Here is a 16,346-nt window from a genome sequence, read left to right as displayed (position 1 = left end):
TTACCAGTCGGATTTAAAAAAAATATATATTAGAATAATCAGACGATGATTCAAAAGGAAGAGAGTATAGCATAAAATATACCCTGCATTGGTTTGCTAACCTCGAGCAAGGGGGGAGGTGCTTGTGCAATGACTCACTGTTGCACTGACGCACAGTACTGTCATTCGCTGTCTGATTAATCACAGGGCCGGTTGTACTAACGAGATTAAAAAAAAACGTGATCGGAACCGAGATCACTGGAGTCAGATCGTGCAAAGGTGTTTTACTAAGCAGATCTGGATATGGCTCTGGCTCCACTGATCCATAATCTTGATCCGATCCTGCAGCTTGGGAAACTAACCAATGAGAAGCGAACATACGTGGCGTGAAGTTTAAAGACCCCGGCTGTCAAATCTGTATACAGATCACAGTAATGTTACGAAGATATGGCAAACGGATGGACAGAATTGCATTAATTAAAAAACGTAAATCTAGGTTAATGTATCCAATACACTATTTTATGTCAACAAGAAAACTTTAGACTTTTGAACTCACACAGAACCCCACTACTTACTCTTTAAGACAATATAAACTGTTGTGCTTTCGATTATAGTTGGACTTCAGTGGACTGCATATACAGTATTAACAAATACAAAATTATCAGGACTGCATAATCGTTGGTACAGAATATTGAACCAATATAGTGGAAGTACTGTACAGGTAGTATATATACATATTTACATTAATATTACAATAAGGACGCTGCAGATCATTTGAGATTCCTGCTGGACTGATCATCTCCTGTACACTTAAAAAAGGGTGAGTGTTTTGTGGGGTATTTATACTTGTAGGCCTGCTACAGTATATTGATTTTAGTTCAATAACTATAACTCCTCCCATCTGAACACGCGTCAACAATCAATTGACGTAAAAGCAGAACTCCAAACCATGAGCCTTTTAGCAACGCTTGAGCTTCCTGCTGGTTTGTTTAATGCATTTTCTGCTCCTATTTTCCACCTGGTGGCAGGACTAATGAAGTGCAGCTGATTTAATGTATTCAGAAAAAACAGGATTGCAAAGCTGCAACATTTTTGGGTTGTCACACCGTGACAGTATCACGACAAGTAAATAGCTGACTGTGGCTACCAATGTATACGTTTCTCTGTCTTTTCTCTGTTGAGGTGAATCGAAAACAGGATATCATGGGCAAGTCTGAGCATCTCGATTCAAAAAGACATCAGAACTAACAGCTGCCACACAGTCTGTCCTGTCCCTGAGATGTGTGACACAATGTACAGCAGCTGGTTTTGCGGCCAAATATGGAAAAGTGATAGGACTCAAATTGATAACCCTCTTACCGTCGATACACTGAATTTGATTCTTGACGGACTTCAAGGTCGGATCGTTGTTTTGCTCAAGGGCCAAATCAATATCTCTGTCCCAAAATGTCAGTATATCAAGTGCAGCAGTCTCTCCTGCTTTGTGAGTCACACCCTGTAGCTCACATTGTATAACCACACCCTTTCCACTCTGTTTAACCGAATGGCTACGCCAGCCCCTTCCTCCAGCCTACGTCTGCTCCCCTTCTCTTTTTCCACCCTTTGCTCCCTCTTGCTTTTCTTAAGGCGGATTTTAGGGGAAAACAGGTCAGACTGCAGAGGAAACATTTTGGCAATCGATTTTTTCAGGGGTAATCCCCAGGCAATGTAAGATGGCCACTTTAACTTGTTCGTAATCCTGTGCCACGGCAGTCTAGGGCCCGATATGCGGCCTGGGCTTCCCCCATCAGGCAAGGTGCTGTCTTGATCGCCCAAGTGTCCTTAAGTCACTGGGCTCCCTCCACCATCCTCTCGAATGTAATCAGGAGCACCTCAGGATCATCGTTCGCAGTCAGCTTGGGCTGCACTGAGAATCACCTGACTACTGTTGCGTCCGGGCTCGGAGGGGGTGGGGTGGTCAGCTTCTCCATCTGTGTAAAGAAGTTGGCCCACTGCAGCTGATGCTGACTTTCTTGGGCACCTCGCCGTCGTTCTTGCTCCTGCAAGAATTTAAAGAACCGGTCTGTGTTCATAGTGGTGTACCGCCAGGGGGTGCTGTCATCCCACCCTTAACACCACATGCATGCGGTATGGGTGAACAGTACTAGTAAGTGGTGAGGAATAAAAAGTCCAAGAGTAGAGTGCACACAGGTTTGTATTTACAATATTTACAATATTTGCAGGGAGAGGGTTTGTAACAAGAGAGAGACGGCCTGGTCCGAAGGCTTTTCAGCCCTGGTTACAGGGTTCCCGAGCTACCAGTCCTGGTCACAGGAACACAGCAAGATGTAACTGAATGCAACAAAAAATCCACCAACTGGACTTTCTGCTTCTCCTGCCTATTCCCTACAAGGATCTAACTTTCTCAGCTAACACAGGTTCATTATATGCTCCCGACTCCACCCCATTATTATTATTATTATTATTATTATTATTATTATTATTATTATTATTTATTTCTTAGCAGACGCCCTTATCCAGGGCGACTTACAATTGTTACAAGATATCACATTATACATTATTTCACATTATACAGATATCACATTATTTATTTATTTATTTATTTTTATACAATTACCCATTTAACAGTTGGGTTTTTACTGGAACAATCTAGGTAAAGTACCTTGCTCAAGGGTACAGCAGCAGTGTCCCCCATCCTGGGATTGAACCCCCGACCCTCCGGTCAAGAGTCCAGAGCCCTAACCACTACTCCACACTGCTGCCCCAACTTATCAACTTATCAACTTATGCCCCAAATAACTTATCAAGATGGCCACCACAACCTGACTGTAGACCTATTGTCAGTTCCATCTCGATAAGGGCAAATAAGTTAGCCTCAACAGCACCTCCGTCTGCTGGGAGGCCGCCCTTCACTCCTTCTATTAGCCTTCACCATATCACAATTACCATCCATATATTACTGGAAATCTGTATGTGGCTGAAAAATAGACTTTTGTTAACCACTGCAATTACATTTTACTACTTTATATTTAGATGTTTGAATGTATTGCTTTTTGGGCATATTTTCCAAGCATTTACTCCAGTCTTTAACCAACTTTTTGAAATGGAAAAACAAAAACCTGTTTAATAAAACCAGAACTACAAATGTAGACTTATTAATAGATTTCAGGGTATCTTTACAAGCATAATGTAACCATTAACCTGCCTCCCCAGCAACAGTCTTCCCCTAGTGTAAGTAAAAACTACCACATAGTTATATGTGGTATATTTATTTGTAAAAGTGTGATGTAGTTTGGTTACTATTTGCCCGTCACCTCTAGTGGCCTGGGTTTGAATGTCCCTGGTAACAATTGAACTGTGTTTGGGGGTCACAGCAAAGACACAGCAAAACCACATAATGGGTCAGATTGATTGAGGTATTTGCAAGAGATATCTACACATTCCTTTTGTGAAAGAGAATACGACTTGCATAACTAGTACCAAACAAAGTAGGCAGCATTTTGAGTCATTACATTAATCTTACAAATGTGGAGAGGACAAGGACCAATGTCTTGGACTGAATGCCAGGGGATGTTTGAAATGGACTGAGGTGCACTCGCAGAGATGTGGGGGGGGCACAATATTAAGCTTGGTATATAATGATTTATAGTGCTGCTCATGTAACAGGGCAGAAGCTGGGCGAAACAAAGCAAGCGAGCATCTTATCCACTATGCAAAAAGAGTCAGGCTTGTCTGCATTCATAGTTACAGAGATTTAACCTCATCTCATCTCACCAGAATCCATAACTGCAATACATCACACAACACTTCCTGTTACACTAAATATTTTTGTACCAAATCTACTCTTTTCTCGGCTTTTTGAGGCATTTCCTCAGGCATGTTTTTTGGGGGTTGTGACAAGGTGCTCATGTCATGTGTGTGGGTAGCCGCTGTTTAAGCAACACAGAGAGACACAATGGAGGTCGAGTTGAAAATGCCGGCACAGGCGCGCAGGATTTATTCACAAACAGCAAGTAAATAAAGGTGGTCATGTGACGTTACCAGCCATGGTAACGCACAGAGGACACATACAGCAAGCTGTACAAAAATACAAAATAAAAAACAGTACAAAAACTACAAATAAAAGGTGCCACAGAGGGTGAGCGCTAGCCTTAAAATGAGGCGTCCCGCTCAGGAACCGGCTACACTACGTAACCCTCACTATACATCACATGGGATCACTATCCTCTAAACTAACCTACTGATGAGCCGGTATTCATACGATGACTCCTGCTGCTTCATACGGCCTTGGCTGGGCATTGCCTTCACAAGCACCGCTTGCAGTGTCAGGGTTGCGTAGCTGTCATTCCTGCAGAGCAGACCCTCTCCTCCTGAGTATACGCCGCTCCCCTCTGGCATGACGTTGCAGTCACCCCGAGCCATCTCCCGTGGATGCTTTTAACCTGACGGACACTCGGTCGAGACCCGCCCACCTGCTGATTGAGAACCAGCACAGCCAATCACTTGCTGCCCTTCCCCTCAACCAAGCCTAGCAGGCAGCAAGTCTCAATCAAGCGCCCGTCTGTAAACAATAATGTAATCACACAAACCAACTACAAAAAGATACACAATAAACCCATTTCCACATACAAATTATACCAACACTAATTTACACATGTGCAGGGCAATTGTCCTGCTACAGGGGTCCAAATGTAACAGAACCAAATCAACAGCTATGGTCTTGTCCAATGCTTTCGCAGTACAGGATTTTTTAGATATCCCAGAAAGTCTGTAGGCATCACAACATGGTTATTGACATGTTATAGCAAGATTGAACCATTAGAAACAAATAACTAAGTTATATTTTGTATATATTTATTAATTGTTTGATGTTTATTTTTTTAAACCCTACCTTTTTCTCATGCAAATATGAAATATGAATGTTATATTATACTGTTTGAAAATGTACAACATTTTGTAAGCATCACCATCCATAAGATTGGCAGTTCAAGTACAATTACAGCCTATCACCACACCAACATTTCTGATTACTTGTCTGTTCAGAGGTTCTGTTTCAATAGGCAAGCAAAGTAAAAGATGACATACACTACAGGTATACCATGAAGTACACATCCTCCACTGAAACTACGGCATTACCTTCTTTTTTTCATTGCATACCGCAGTCAACAAGAGTATCTAGGTGACTAAGTAATGCATTAATAGGAAAAGCCCACCTCTTGCAAAAAAATTGTGTGTCTAATATATTCATATGCCAACAACTTTAAGCAAATGAAAACTGCTCGTATGCTTTATATTAACTCAAATTAAATATTTTCCCCACAAAAATAAAATAACATTTTTGAGACAATACTATCAAAATGGTGTGATGTTTTTAGTTTTGTATGATCTGGGCTGTTCATTTAAATGTTTGGGCCACATTTATTAAGGTTTTTACTCCAAAGTGTAATTGAACATTTTTTTGGTGGGAAAAAAATATATTATTGAAAAATTCTTCTTACTAATTTTATAACGGCTGAATAAAAAAAGTGGTGCAAATTGCATATCAACATAAACACCACATGACCTAGTGTGTTGAGTATCAGCAACTATATTTAATGATTCTAACAATGTTGGATCTTTTGAACAATGGACCTCAAATCAGCAATCATACATACAGATTCAGTTGTACTTGCTACCACCCTTTCAGGATTTTAAAGTATGACATACAACACATGGGGCTTGAGGAGCAGCAGTGCATGTGCAAACATAATGTGCTTGTTCTGTGCCAAAGAGAGGCTCTGGTGACAGCCTTATAATGAATTTATGTGTTCTGTTTTATCTCCCTGTCTAAAAATATCAATGCAACTATCTGCACAAAATATGTTTCAAGCCTTTTAAAATATATCATTTACTTCAATTATACTATCCAAAAATAGTATGCAACAGTATAAATAATATAAATACAGTATTTTTAAAGTATAAAAATAACATGCTTCCACTTTTACATAAGAGAAAAAAACGACATATATGTTTTATTTTTTACTAGACAATAATGCACTCCTTGAATATTATGCAATAAGCGCATGCATTAAGTAGCTAGGGGATATATCCTGCTAGTTAGACGTTGATTACAGGTAGTATTTATAAATAGTAATCATGCTGCATTTCCACATTAGGGGGAAAACATAAAATACGTGTTTTAATTTTTATTAGGTGAAAATTCTACATAATAAAGGATTATCTGGATAGTATGCAGTTGGTAACAATGAACAGATTAATTAAACAGATAGGGAATATATTCTGCTGGTATGTGGATAAACATGAAAAAATGCACGCAACATTTAAAAGAACCGAACTGCACATTTTCCTACTTCTTTCAATACCAACAATACGCTTCATTTATATGTGATGCAGCCCTCTGCACACACACAAAATCACACACATAGACATAAAAAAACATACGAAGACCATGTGAACCGCCGATATTTCACAGGTTGTTCTTTACAAAATTATGAAAACAGGTCGTTTAGAAATACGTTATGTAATCTATATTCTAAAATGTTGAGCAAATAAATAAGAGTTCTTGTTTTTTTGTTTGTTTTTCGAAAACACCGAATTACAGGTAACAACCAACTAGTTAGCCAATACAAATAAATATTGGTTTGTGATTCGAAAAACAGAAACACGATCGTGCTACACATCGATGTGTAAATAGATTGTATGTGTATATATATATATATATATATATATATATATATATATATATATATATATATAGGGCATGGAAAAGGGGAAAAAAAGAAAAGGTGTAAATTAGCATAAGCAAGTAGTGTAGTTAAATATTCCCCTCACCTCTTCCCTGCCATTCTCAGCCTCCTCTTCATCGGGTATGTTGGTGGTGCTGCTTTCACTGGCCATCGCCGCAGCAGAGGCTGGTGGGGACATGGTGATTATGATAGTAATGATGATAGGGCATGGATCACCTTTTTAACAAAGTCCAAAGTCAGAGCATTCCGAAAAAACTGCCCGCAAGCACAATATACATCATCCAGGATACCCTGTGACAAAATAAATTTAGGATCAAAACATCCACGCCTCCACCACAGTTTGTGGAATCCTTTTTATTCTACCCCTGTTGCAAAATTGGTATTTTTGTTATAGTCATCAACTTTTGTGGGAAGCAAATGCAGTTGTTTTTAAATAATAACCCTTTTTTCTACAGCATACTGACGTTTGGCATCTAATGAAAGCTCCAGCTAGTTCGTTCGTTTCAGAGAATAAGGAAAAAGACATCACTTGCAGCGTCGTTAAAATGCGGCTATTTGGTCTGTTAGAAAAAAACACATTCCCTCATCCATGTCATGTCAAAAAAAAAAAAATCCAGGCATTCGTGAGCCCTACCAGTTGAAATCCAGTGGTGTATAGAGGTAAACCGAGCCGCGTTGACAGTCCTTGGGAATGCAATCCAGGTACTTTGAAGGGAAAGAGTCTGGCTGCATACAAAAAAAAATCTTCCCTTCTCTCCCTCTGCTGGGGGAGAAACGTGACCTTGTCTTGCTGTGATTTTCTCCTTTGCTGTCTGCAACTGCAATGATCATTTATATAATTGCCTCGGCTCTTAGAGCAAACTACCACCAAAAAAAAGAATCTTTTTGTAGATATTATTTCAGCACAGCTTCATAGACGTATAACAGAAAATATACCATCGTTTGTTGACAATTTGAAAAAGTAATATTAATATGGGTAACACGTAGTCTGGTTCAGATTAAGAATACACTACTATGCGTAAGCGTTGCAGTACTTTCTGTTAAGTAATATCAAAGGCTATGTTTTATTATTTTTTACACCGAATATATTACCGCTAATGAAACCACAGAAAAAAAAGTGTTTGGGTTCATGGCATATTTACTTGAATAAACTGTTGTATAGTAGTACTTTGGACAAAGCGGGATCTATCTGAAAGATAGTGATGATGATAATACACCACCACCCATAAATCTGCTGGTATTTACTCCCAGGAATGATTTATTTGTCTTTATATTAACATTCAAATAATTAGCTTTATTTACAATTAAAAAGTGGTTTTACAGGAGTGTAAATAAAATATGTATAAAGTGTAATGGTAAATACAGTTTTCCAGAAGACTTTATAGCCATGTGAAAGCACTAGGCACCTTGTTCATGTGCAGTTTCCATGAAAACGACCTCTATATACCAATACAATATTAGCCCCATTGTACATGTTCAGCTAATTGTATGTGTTAATACTTTGTTAAAAGACTTACACATTCCATTTAAATTACATGACAATACAAACTTTCAACACTGCTAGCCCAACCTACTGTCTCTCTCTATATATGTAGGTCGAACACAATGGGGCAGTCCAACTTTAATCGCAACTACAATTGATCCTCCTTTTTAGTACCATGACATGGGTTCAAAGTTCTGTTCTACAGGCTGTCATATTATAGTAATTTTTGATGTTGTGCATAATAAAAATGCTCCTAGAACTAGTCCTGCATTGCTTACAAGAAGGTGTTCTGTGAATTTATGACATTTTAGGATTTTATTCTAAAATAAAATGTTTCAGTTTTGCTTCTGATAATGAATACAACAAAGTGTAATTTATTGTCATGGCTGCTGTATGCATGTAATATATCCACTGCTTCCAATTTGAATGACTCCCAGTCAACTCTTCTAAATTAAATGAATGAATCAAAACATTAATTTACCAGCTGGAATCAAGGATACAGTACTAACAAGATTTGATTTCTCTTTTTGTGTTTAACTGGATTGGTGGTTTCTCCCCAAAGGAAAAGTTATCCTGAGATAAACTCCTTCCTAGAAAAGCCACCTGAAATTTGAAAACTACCAACAGAGTGATATATCCTATGATACAGTAAGTATCACTGAAACTGTAATAATTTGCATTTGTCTTTGTCAAAAAACAAAACAAAGATTACTATACGTTTACGTAGCAAATGCATTCTGAATTCTCCAGAATTGTCTGTGTTTAAATATAAGTGGATACTTCATTATTATATATTTACACAGAGAAAGAAGTATTAATTGCCTCCCTTTTTAAAAATTATATTGATGTGGTTTAATGCTCATGGAAGGCAAGGGGCAACTGGCTGCACATCTCAGTCCTGACCTGAAGCCTTCTAGGTCTGTATTGTGTTGAATTGTGTGGTGCTTTTGGGATGTGGACTAATGACCACTGGCTTACTTGAGACCACCAAACTAATTTAAGTTGAAAGCTAAGGTGCATTTGAATCCAGGACTAATGAGGTTTTAGGTTAGCAAATGTACTGTTGCACCTATCGCACTTGATTCCATGGCACTCTAAATGCCATCTCTAAATACAGGCATATTTATGCTGTCTTTCTTATAGCTGTTTGGTGACACATGTGTGTCATTAGTCAATCAGACTGACAGTTGATGAGCCTGTTTATTTTATTTTACCTACATGTCGAACTGGTGTTTCTGTTTCCATAGCGACAGCTCAGTATTCCCAGTATATACATGTTGCATTAATATACTATAATCTAGTGAGAGTTTCAATAAATATATTCCACGTATTGTGTTCTGCCCTCTTGTGTTCAGTATTTTTTCTTTAACAATTCATGGTTCACACGAGTATAGTTCACCATTGCTCATTTCATATTCTTTTAGTGATGTGCCTGCTGTTCAAAAAATAAAAATAGAAAATCTTGACTAGATTTTTTGTTTTTTATTGTGTGGTTGTGAGGTCCACAAAACTAAACAGATTTGTAACCCACAGTCAACTGTGACCTCACCAAAAGAAATGACCTTTTAGAGTTTGTATTGTAAAAATTGACTCCTTTCTTTTAGGTTTTTAACTTGCTCTGTAATTACTATAAACACCTTTTACATAATCTATTAAGCAACAATAAACTGCTAATAAATACTAGCAATGCCAATGTTTTATTTTATGTATGAGCTTTAATGATGTCTGGTAACTAACAAGTTAAAAACATGTGGTCCTGGTACAGCAAGTGCAAATGCACCAGCATCCTCTATTTAACTCGATGGTTGTGATCTCTCTTTGTATCTATTTTAGTGGTGAAACATGACTAGTTTTTCCACATGAATTTTAATTTGCAACTTTTTATGACTTCTTAAAAGATAATGCTTCATGATTACACTTAAAATATCACCAGTCTCTCAAGCAGATCATTGTGCTGGTTTTGTGATGTAAACTAACGACCACTAGGGGCTAACTGAGACCACCCACACTCATTTCACCACCGTTGAAAGACCTGATCTAGAAAAACTAACCTGCTGTACCACTCAGCAGCCTGAAAAAAATGCAACATTTGACCACCGGGTGGCACCATGAACTAAGTTAAAATCCAATTACTTCATTTGAGCTTTTTCCTGCAACAGGCCACGATTAGAAGTTCAATTTAAATTGACCTAGTGTGAATGTATGCACGTAGCCTTGGTTTGCTAGAAAAATGTACTAAGTATAGGTGGTATATTATAGTATTTTTATAGGTGTTATCTTGGGGTGCGTTTCTATAATGTATATTTTATAGGGTGTTGGGTGATTTAATTAAGGTGACAGACAAGTATTATTGGGATTATAACAACTGTGTGGGTTTATAAAAAAAAATCCTGACCAGAATCATTTGCAGCATTACCAGAAATAGAAACACTGTGGATTTGTAAACAACATTGTGGTCCTGTGTTCTATGAATTGTGTGGTTCCACAGTCTGGCATTGGAGCTGTCATTCTGCTAATGTTTACCACACAACCATCATTCCATTGCTATTGTATTTACACATTTGCTCAGGGAAACATGCAACCGGTAATTGAAAGGTATTCTTTATTTTAGTTATAATGCAAACACAGTTATCTGAAAGCTAAACAACGGAGTCATTTAGCAGTCACATCAATTACATTTATTTTTAAATACATTTGTCAGGTGACGGTGTCTCAGCAAGTTTGTTGATCGTGTGTTTTGTATTCAGACATTCACCTGCTCCACAAACAACACGTTTATGCCTGAGCAAGGGTAACTCAATAAACCGGCTAAACCACGGAGACTCCAAGCAAAAAGTTACCTTTCACTACCGGTTTTTGAAAGAAAGAAAGAAAAAAAAATCCCTAAGCCACTCCCTTTGGGGATTCCCCGAGTGAAACAGCTTGTGACAAGGTCACACCCACCCCTAACCAAAGACGTAATCATTAACAGGCGTATGTTATTTTAATACAGGGTATTTGGACAGAGTACACTTGGGTTCTGGCGTGTATGTGGCTCGGCTCGGCTCGGCTCGAACTTCAGCGCAAGTACGGCTTTAGAGTCTCAAAAATGTTCCACAAACGTATTGTAGTAACTTACGGTTTTTTTCCTTCCGAATGTAAAAGCTAAATATTAACTTTAAACGTTTTTATTTTATTTTAATGTTGCTCTTTTTTTTATTTTGTAAAGAATTCAAAACAGATAAGTCTTTGGTGGCATGAAACTACACACTTCGTTCGTTGTGCTACTGAAACGAACGGCCTTGTGTTGTGCTCAATTTACACAAGGCTCTGTCTCGACTGAGTGAACCACAAGCCCTGTGGAGAAAATAACGTTGAATTTATACAACTTAAATTACACGACCATGGATATTAGAGAAGACAGAAAAAAGGAGGCGGATGATCATCCTGAAGATATCTGCGATTCAGGATTTGATTCAGTTTCAGATTCCCTCAGATCGATAAATCAAGAAGATAATCGCAATATTAAGAAAGAATCACCAAAGGAGGCAGATGATGGCGATAAAAAAGATAACGACAATAAAGTTGACAGTGTTACAGAGGACAGACTTGATTCTTCCTATGGGTCATCATCCATCACATCAGAAAACCTGTCGGAAATTTTACAAATTTGTAAAATTACAGAGGAAAAACACCCAAAAAAGCCAGAACCTGAAGGACTTAGCCAACAAGAAATAGAGGTCTTAACTTCAATCAGCGATGATGGAGACACGTAGGTTATTTTTGAATAGTTTATTAAAAGCATTCTTCTGCACCACAAGTCGATTTCCTATGTAATATTCTGCCTCATAGACCCGGCTTTATTTTTATTTTTTACAAGGGAACATTATTATTATTATTATTATTATTATTATTATTATTATTATTATTATTATTATTATTATTATTATGTACACATTCAGCCCATGTAACGATGGTTTAGATTTAACCAACCAATTCTAAGATTGTACACAATTCTAATTTGTTTCCAGGGAAATCTTTATTTAATTTGATTTTTTAGTTTGTGTGTGTGATGAAAACCTGGTCATTTGCTATTTCCTGGTTAATAATTACAGTGTGAAATGTATCGTCTACCTGGTTGTCCGCTGGACATTAATAATAAAACAGAAAAAGGAAGTGACAAGTTACGGAAATGCAAAGCTCGTTGACGTTTCTGTAAAAGGTAACAGAAACGGCACACATTCAGGTAAAACGTGCTTCTTGTTCTCTAAGAAAATAGCAAGTGTAGTTTAGAAAAGAATGATCACAAGAGCAGAATAATTACAGCTTTTTAGGTACAAAGTGCATAATTTTTTTAAGTATATTTAATTGATTTATAAAGTTTTTAAAAGTAAAACATAAATAAATAAAAATGAACAGGTGAAGTGTAATGCGTTAAAAAGTGGTAAGCAGAGCACTGTCCTTGCTCAGGCATGCCCAAACAACTTCCGCTAAGAAAGCAGGGGAACGCCCATTGAAATCTGGCACATTATGCTGTTTTCATTCTATCACATCTTTTAATATTGAATGTATCATATTTTACAGTCTTTTACACATTTTAATGTAATTTATCATATTTATCCACCATTAAGAAAATAGTATACAAATATTTAACATATGCAATATATTGGTCTTGTAAAATTCTTTATTTGTGCAAATTTAGTGACTTCTCATTTTGTCTTGTTCGTCGTGAATTTTTTTTTTCTTTTAAGAGAAGTGGTTTTCTGTTTCCAGTTTAATTTTGCAAAACAGTATAATTAACAGTAAATTGTACCACTTTTTGACAATAGCAGAACACCCATCAGATCACAATTAACTGCACCTGTACTAAAATCGGAAAGCATACCACTTTCTGACTTTACACTAGTACACCAGTCTTTGCATGCACATTGCCATACCAGGGGACTCTTTTAAAAAAATGCAGAAGTGGAAGAAAAGGAAAACAGAAGGTGGAGTATTGTGAGGAAAGTCCCTTGCCAGATGCAGCTTCCTCAAACCAATACATTAAGGGAGGAGCTATTAAAGATTAATTGTACTCTGGATCTTCACTTCCCAAGTGAGAACCTTACTGGAAAAGCCAGGGGGGAGCCCCACCATCCTACTCAGTATGATATAAAACATACACCATTAATATATATATATATATATATATATATATATATATATATATATATATATATATATATATATATATATATACACACACACACACAGTGCCTATAGAAAGTCTACACCCCCTTGAACTTTTTTCACATTTTGTTGTGTCAGTGCCTCAGAGTTTCATGCATTTAAATGATGATTTTTTTCCACTTATCTACACACCATACTCCACACTGTTAAGGGGAAAAAAGTTTTTATTGAGAAAAAAATTATATAATAAAAACACAAAACTGAAAGATCATAATTGGATAAGTCTCCACCCCCCTGAGTTAATATTTGGTGGAAGCACATTTGGCAGCAATTACAGCTGTGAGTCTGTTGGGATAGGTCTCTACCAACTTTGCACACCTAGGTTTGGCAATATTTGACCATTCTTCTTTACAAAACTGTTCAAGCTCTGTCAAGTTCCATGGGGAGTATTGATGGACAGCAATCTTCAAGTCATGTCACAAATTTTCGATTGGATTTAGGTTGGGGCTCTGACTGGGCCACTCAAGGACATTTACCTTTTTGTTATTTAGCCACTCCAGTGTAGCTTTGGCTGTGTGCTTTGGGTCGTTGTCATGCTGAAAGGTGAACTTCCATCCCAGTTTCAGCTTTCTTGCAGATGGCAGCAGGTTTTCCTCCAGGACTTCTCTGTACTTTGGTCCATTCATTTTCCCTTCTATCCTGACAAGTGCCCCAGTCCCTGTCGATGAGAAACATCCCCATAACATGATGCTGCCACCACCATGCTTCACAGTAGGGATGGTGTTCTTTGGGTGATGCGCTGTCTTGGGTTTGCGCCAAACATAATGCTTTGCATTTAGGCCAAAAAGTTCCATTTTAGTTTCGTCAGACCACAAAACCTTTTGCCACATGGCTACAGAATCTCCTGAGTGTTTTTTTGCATACTTCAAACAGGATTCAAGGTGGGCTTTCTTGAGTAATGGCTTCCATCTTGCCACCCTACCATACAAGCCAGATTTGTGGAATGCTTGGGATATTGTTGTCACATGCACACTTTGACCAGTCTTGGCCATAAAAGCCTGTAGCTCTTGCAAAGTTGCCATTGGCCTCTTGGTAGCCTCTGATCAGTCTCCTTCTTGCACGGTCCTCCAGTTTGGAGGGTCTTGGTGGTGCCATACACCTTCCACTTCTTAATAATCATCTTGACCATGCTCCAAGGGATATTCAAGGCCTTTGATATTTTTTATACCCATCCCCTGATCTGTGCCTTTCAGCAATTTTGTCCTGGAGTTCTTTTGAAAGCGCCTCGGTGCTCATGGTTGAGTCTTTGCTTTGAAATGCACTACCCAGCAGAGGGAACCTACAGGAACTGCTGAATCTATCCTGAAATCATGTGAATCGCTACAATTTAACACAGATGGAGGCCACTTAACTTGGTGTGTGATTTTGAAGGCAACGGGATACACCTGAGCTAATTTAGGATTGCTTTACAAGGGGGGTGGACACTTATCCAACCAAGCTATTTCAGTTTTTATTTTTAATTAATTTTCTACACATTTCTAGAATATATTTTTCACTTGGAAGTTGTGGGGTAGGATGTGTAGATAAATGAAAAAAAAAAAAAAACTTTTAATGCATTTAATTCCAGGCTATAAGGCAACAAAAGGTGAACATTTTGAAAGGGAGTGTATACTTTTTATAGGCACTGTATATATTGCAACTTAAAAACCATATTGAGCATATCAGCTTTATTCATTGGTGATAAATAGTTATTAGTGTGACAAAAATACAAAGAGGGGATCCATTTTTTTTCCTTTTGCTTCAGTAGTGTTTGGAAATGACAGAACTCCCCTCCAGCTACAGATAGTAACAGGAACATACGCTTTAGTTCACAGAAACAATGTGGTTTCCTTTGTGGCCTTGATTCGGTTGGGTTTTATTGTCTGCTGTTACCATTATTATTATTATTATTTATTTATTAGCAGACGCTCTTATCCAGGCCGACTTACAGTCGTAAACAAATACATTTCAAGAATCACAGTGCAAGTAATAATACAATTAAGAGCAAGATAAATACAGTGATGAATACACTGACTTTGGTTCAAGCAAGTACAAGTGTAACAAAATACAATTCAGTAATACAGCAGATAAGTGTCAGTGATAGTTACATCAGGATATCATTAAATACAAAATACTACAGATTAAACACTTGGCAGATTATAGTACTCTGAAGTACAGGATTAAATGCAGTAAAATAGGGGGCAGATAAGAGCAAGTAAAGCGCATTTAAGGAAGTTTGATATGTGTCCCTGGGGAAAAACAGAGGAGTTCTACAGGTGCTTTCTGAAGAGGTGAGTCTTGAGGAGGTGCCGGAATGTGGTCAGGGACTGGGCAGTCCTGGCATCTGTGGGAAGGTCATTCCACCACTGCAGGGCGAGGATATGAGAAGGAGCGGGCTCTGGAGGCAGGGGAGTGTAGAGGAGGTACAGCCAGTCTTCTAGTGCAGGCGGAGCGGAAAGATCGAGTGGGGGTGTAGGGAGAGATGAGGGTCTGGAGGTAACTGGGTGCAGTCTGGTCAAGGCATCTGTAGGCTAGTACAAGAGTCTTGAACTGGATGCGAGCGGTGATCGGGAGCCAGTGGAGTGAGCAGAGTAGTGGAGTTGCATGGGAGAAGCGAGCCAGAGAGAACACCAGGCGGGCAGCGGAGTTCTGGATGAGCTGGAGCGGACGGGTGACGGACGCAGGGAGGACAGTCAGGAGGGAGCTGCAGTAGTCTAGACAGGAGAGTACCAAGGCCTGGACCAGGAGCTGGGTGGCGTAGTTGGTGAGGAAGGGTCGGATTCTTCGGATGTTGCTCAGGAAGAATCGGCAAGTGCGTGCCAGAGTGGAGATGTGCTGGGAATAAGAGAGGCAGGGGTCCAGGGTGACTCCGAGGTTCTTGGCGGAGGAAGAGGGAGAGAGTGTGGTAGATTCTAGAGGAACAGAGATAGAGAGATCAGAGGAGGGGGAGG

General features: G+C 38.5%; 2 protein-coding genes across 2 annotated transcripts in view; one reads left to right on the top strand and one right to left on the bottom strand.

Annotated features, from left to right (window-relative positions):
* Positions 1-7,528, bottom strand: part of LOC117403436 (transmembrane protein 151B-like) — a 30,323-nt gene extending 22,795 nt beyond the window's left edge. Inside the window, exon 1 of the mRNA XM_034005595.3 lies at positions 6,811-7,528. Coding sequence (XP_033861486.1) covers positions 6,811-6,903 — 93 coding nt within the window. The 5' untranslated portion in view covers positions 6,904-7,528. The remainder of the gene's footprint in view (positions 1-6,810) is intronic.
* A 4,009-nt stretch (positions 7,529-11,537) lies between these two features.
* Positions 11,538-16,346, top strand: part of LOC117402626 (NF-kappa-B inhibitor epsilon-like) — a 31,659-nt gene continuing 26,850 nt past the window's right edge. The window contains exon 1 of the mRNA XM_034003962.3: positions 11,538-11,959. Within this exon, the coding sequence (XP_033859853.2) occupies positions 11,592-11,959 (368 nt within the window). The 5' untranslated portion in view covers positions 11,538-11,591. The remainder of the gene's footprint in view (positions 11,960-16,346) is intronic.

This window comes from Acipenser ruthenus, chromosome 5 (genome assembly GCF_902713425.1).
Source record: "Acipenser ruthenus chromosome 5, fAciRut3.2 maternal haplotype, whole genome shotgun sequence".
In the NCBI taxonomy this organism is placed as follows: domain Eukaryota; kingdom Metazoa; phylum Chordata; class Actinopteri; order Acipenseriformes; family Acipenseridae; genus Acipenser; species Acipenser ruthenus.
This window is presented reverse-complemented; position numbering and strand designations above follow the sequence as displayed.